At 40.7% G+C, this 4,699-nt stretch overlaps 1 protein-coding gene across 1 annotated transcript; it reads left to right on the forward strand.

Annotated features, from left to right (window-relative positions):
- The first annotated feature begins 3,674 nt into the window (after window positions 1–3,674).
- Window positions 3,675–4,088, forward strand: LOC102982427 (28S ribosomal protein S12, mitochondrial-like). The gene has a single exon (XM_055086274.1). The coding sequence runs from the start codon at window positions 3,675–3,677 to the stop codon at window positions 4,086–4,088; it is 414 nt and encodes a 137-aa protein (XP_054942249.1).
- Window positions 4,089–4,699: the final 611 nt, after the last annotated feature.

Here is a 4,699-nt window from a genome sequence, read left to right on the forward strand (position 1 = left end):
GCCCGGAGCCTGTGCTCCGCGGCGGGAGAGGCCACAGCGGTGAGAGGCCCGCGTAACGCAAAAAAAAAAAAATAATAAAGAAATACAATGCAAAAAATACTTAAACAACAGGGAATTTACATGTCATAAAAGGATGCAGTTATATTTTATAGAGAATTTAGTTTCCTATGAGTTAAATTGCTTTCCAAATCATTGTTTGACTAAGCGGTTGTGTTCTAAGAAACTTGAAAGTAAAGTGTAGGTAATGGTTAAGTAAAGATGAATAAAATAAATGAATAGAAAACCAGTATTGGAAATGATGACATAAATCAATACCAAAGATTTTCTTTTACCAAATTGTTTAAACTAAGACACACCTTTTCCACTTATACCAGTACTGCTTTTTAAAAATCCTTGTGGGCTTCCCTGGTGGCACAGTGGTTGAGAATCTGCCTGCCAATGCAGGGGATATGAGTTCGAGCCCTGGTCTGGGAAGATCCCACATGCCACGGAGCAATAGTGAGAGGCCCGCGCACCGCGATGAAGAGTGGCCCCCGCTCGCGGCAACTAGAGAAAGCCCTCGCACAGAAACGGAGACCCAACACAACCAAAAATAAATAAATAAATAAATTTAAAAATCCTTGCATCATTTAGGAAGAAAAACATATATTATATATTAAATAATATATTAATAGACATAATTAATGTCTATTAATTATGTCTATTAATAATATAGACATAATATATTAAAAGACATAATATTTTAAAAGACAACCCATTCTGGCTGGAAGGTAAAATTACAACTTTAATTTGTATTTAAAAACATTTGGTGATCAAAAGGTACAAACTTTTGTACCTAATTATCTACCCCACCTCAGCCCTACCAAGCAAGCGGAGATTCTGCCAGCAGACTGCCTTTGGACTCAAGCTGCAACTCTTCTCTTGGTCTCTAGCCTGAATCCCTATCTTGGAGATTTTGAGTTTACCAAGCCTATACAATTGCTTGAGTTAAATCTGTTGTTTTTAATCTGGATCTGGTTAAACAGGTATGTCTGGAGTATGAAAGCTCATTGAGCTGGGCTCTATAAAGAGTCACTTCTCTATATGTTCATTAAACTTCATTAAAAAGTTAACAAAAATTGCTTCAAACCTGGGAAATGTGTCCCTATACAAATTATAAGAGCAGAAATGAAGCTAATTGTTACATAAACCAGTTGTAACTATAAAAGTGAGAATATTGGGAGCAACCACTTTATAATCACCAAAGACATAGGTTAGGACTTCAGGTTGCATAGAAATTTTGCATTATGTTCATGAGGGATATTAGTATGTAGCTTTCCTGAAGTGTCTTCTCAGATTTTGTTTTTAGGGTAGTGCTGAAATCATAGAATAAGTTGGGAAGTATTTTTTTCTTTTCAATTTTCTCAAAGACTTTGTTTAGGGTTGGTAACATTTCTTCCTTCAATGTTTGGGAGAAATCCTTTTACGGGAAGGTTTCTAACTATAAACTCAATATTTTAATAGCTATTGGGCTATTTCAGTTATCAACTCCTTGAGTGAGGGTTGGTAGACATTCAATTATTTTTTTCCTTTTCATCTAAGTTAAGTTTATTGGCATAACGTTGTTCATAACATTCCTTTATTATCCTTTTTGTATCCTTTAATATCCTTTAAGTATGTGCAGTATATGTAGTGATGTTGCCTTTCTCATTTCTGATATTGGTAATTTATGTCTTTGTTTTTTCTGACCCGTCAGACTGATCAGATTTGCCAGAGATTTATCAGTTTTATTGATCTTCATAAAGAACCAGGTTTTTTGATTTCATTAATTTTCTCTATTATTCTTTCTGGATTTTACTGATTTTGGCTTTGATCATTTCCTTTCTTCTGCTTAATTTGAATTTTTTGGGTGGTGTGTGCGTGTGCACGTGTGTGTGTGTGTGGTTTTTTTTGGGGGGGTCTTTGTTGCTGTTCAAGGGCTTTCTCTAGTCACGGCAAGCAGGGGCTACTCTTCGTTGCAGTGTGTGGGCTTCTCACTGCGGTGGCTTCTCTTGTTGTGGAGCACAGGATCTAGGTGCGTGGGCTTCAGTAGTTGTAGCATGTGGGCTTAGTAGTTATGGCTCACTGGCTCCAGAGCGCAGGCTCAGTAGTTGTGGCGCATGGGTTTAGCTGCTCTGTGGCTCATTTCCTTTCTTCTGCTTAATTTGAATTTTTTGGGTGGTGTGTGCGTGTGCACGTGTGTGTGTGTGTGGTTTTTTTTGGTGTGGAGCACAGGATCTAGGTGCGTGGGCTTCAGTAGTTGTAGCATGTGGGCTTAGTAGTTATGGCTCACTGGCTCCAGAGCGCAGGCTCAGTAGTTGTGGCGCATGGGTTTAGCTGCTCTGTGGCATGTGGGATCTTCCTGGACCAGGGATCAAACCAGTGTCCCCTGCATTGGCAGGTGGATTCTTAACCACTGTGCCACCAGGGAAGTCCTTAATTTGAGTTTAATTTACTTTTCTTAATGTAGAAATTGAAGTTATTAATTTGTTCCCTTTTTTCTTTTCAAATATGGCCATTGCTGCTCTAATTTCCCCCTAAGTATTGCTTTAGTTGTATCCCACATTTTCATTCAGTTTAAAGTATTTTCTGTTTTTTAAAACATTTCTTCTTTGACTTCTGGGCTAGTCTGAAGTATTTTTTCAGATATCTTTCTATTATTGATTCTAATTTAACTTCATCATGGCTACACAACATTATTTGTATAACATGAATCCTTCCAAGTTTACTAAAACTTGTTTTTTGCCCTGAATATGATTTATTTTTGGTAAATGCTTAATGTGCATTGAAAAAATGTGTATTTTGTTGTTTCTGGGTGGCACAGTCTCAATTTGGTTGACAGTGTTATTCAAGTGTTATTGATTTGCTATTCAAATCAATATATTGTTATTGATTTTGTCTACCTGTTCTATAAATTATGAGTGGTGTGTTGAAAACTCCATCTATAATTGTGGGTTTGTCTATTTTTCTTCACAGACTTATCAGTTTTTCTTCATGTAATTTGCAGCTCTGCTATTAGGCATGAAACCATTTAGAATTCTATGTCCTTTGAATGAATTGAGTCCTTTATCATTTATTAAATGGACCTCTTTATCCTTGATAATATCCTTTGCTCTAAAATCTACACTAATATTTTTGATTAATGCTCGTATAGTGTGTCTTTTCCCACCCTTTAGCTTTGGCCTATTTGTGTTTTTATATTTAAAGTAGGTTTCTTCTAAGCAGCATATATTTGGGTCTTGCTCTTTTTTAAAATCCAATTTTTTAATTGGAGTACTTTGATCATTAATAATTAATGTGATTATAGGTATAGTTGAGTGCAAATCTACCATCTTATTATTTGTTTTCTATTTTTCCATACGTTCTTTGTTCCCCTTTATTACTTTTTCTGACTTCTTTTGGATTAAGCATTTTTTATTATTTCATTTTATCTCTTTTACTGGCTTAGTTATGATTCTTTGTTGCGTGTGAGTGTGTATGTGTGCATGTGTGTGTGTGTAGGGTTGCTTTAGGTTCAAAGTATACATGTTTAACTTATCACAATTTGCCTAAATGATATACCACTGCATGTATAATATAAGAACTTCACAACAGAGAGAGGCCGGATTCCACGTGTCTGTGGACCCGGCTAGGGTTGGGATGTTGCAGGTGGCGGGATGTCCTGGTCCGGCCTTCTCCGTGGCCTCAGCACATCCCTAAATCATGGCCTAGCCCCGGCCTCCCTGCCTTGGGCCACGCGTCCCACGGCCACCCTGAACGAGATGCACCACCAGGGGCCTCCGAAGCATCCGCCTGCAAAAGTGGGGCCCTCGGCTGGCCGGCAGCAGCTGAAGGGCGCAGTCCTGCACACGTTCATCTGCAAGCCTAAGAAGCCCAACTCGGCCAACCGCAAATGCCGCCGCGTGCGGCTCAGCACCGGCCGGGAGGCCGTCTGCTTCATTCCCGGAGAGGGCCACAGCCTGCAGGAGCACCACGTCGTGCTCGTGCAGGGCAGCTGCAGGCAGGACCTGCCTGGCGTCAAGTTCACCTATGTGCGCAGCAAGTACGACTGTGGCCACGTGCAGAAGTGACCCCCTCCCCACCTCCCCCCAGATATAGCGGGTGGGTGTTCACGGCAGAACAACCACCTTCTCCACGGGGCTCCTGCAGTGTCCTTGGGAAGCTAGTCCAGCTCTAGAAGTAGCTGGTCCTGGTTCAAAGCCTGGCCACCTCTTCCATCAGAACCACCTTTAACCCATAGTGGCCCTGGGTGTGACGCCCCTCTCCCAACACCCTTGATTTCCATGCTGATGCCAGGGACCTCTTCTGCTGTAGTGCCATCTACTGGTAAGGGGTTGCAATATACACACAGACACCGCCCCGCCCCCACCCCACCCAGGCTGTGATCAGAACCCCCTTGCCTGGTATTCGCCCTCTGTGTGGTCTTGGCCACCGACATCCCTTCTGACCTGTTTCCTCCCGCAGAAAAAAATAGCTCCACTCGCAGTATCCCCTTTATTGGATTTGGTGAAGATTAAACTAGATGCTTTATGTGCATAACAACAACAACAACAAAACTTCACAGTGGTATACTTCCATATCTCCCTTCCTGGCCTTTGTGACACTGTTATCATATATTTCACTTCTACATATGTTACAGACCATATACTGCTATTATTTTTTCTTTATACAGTCTGTTATC

Source organism: Physeter macrocephalus, chromosome 1 (assembly GCF_002837175.3).
Source record: "Physeter macrocephalus isolate SW-GA chromosome 1, ASM283717v5, whole genome shotgun sequence".
Taxonomy (NCBI): Eukaryota; Metazoa; Chordata; class Mammalia; order Artiodactyla; family Physeteridae; genus Physeter; species Physeter macrocephalus.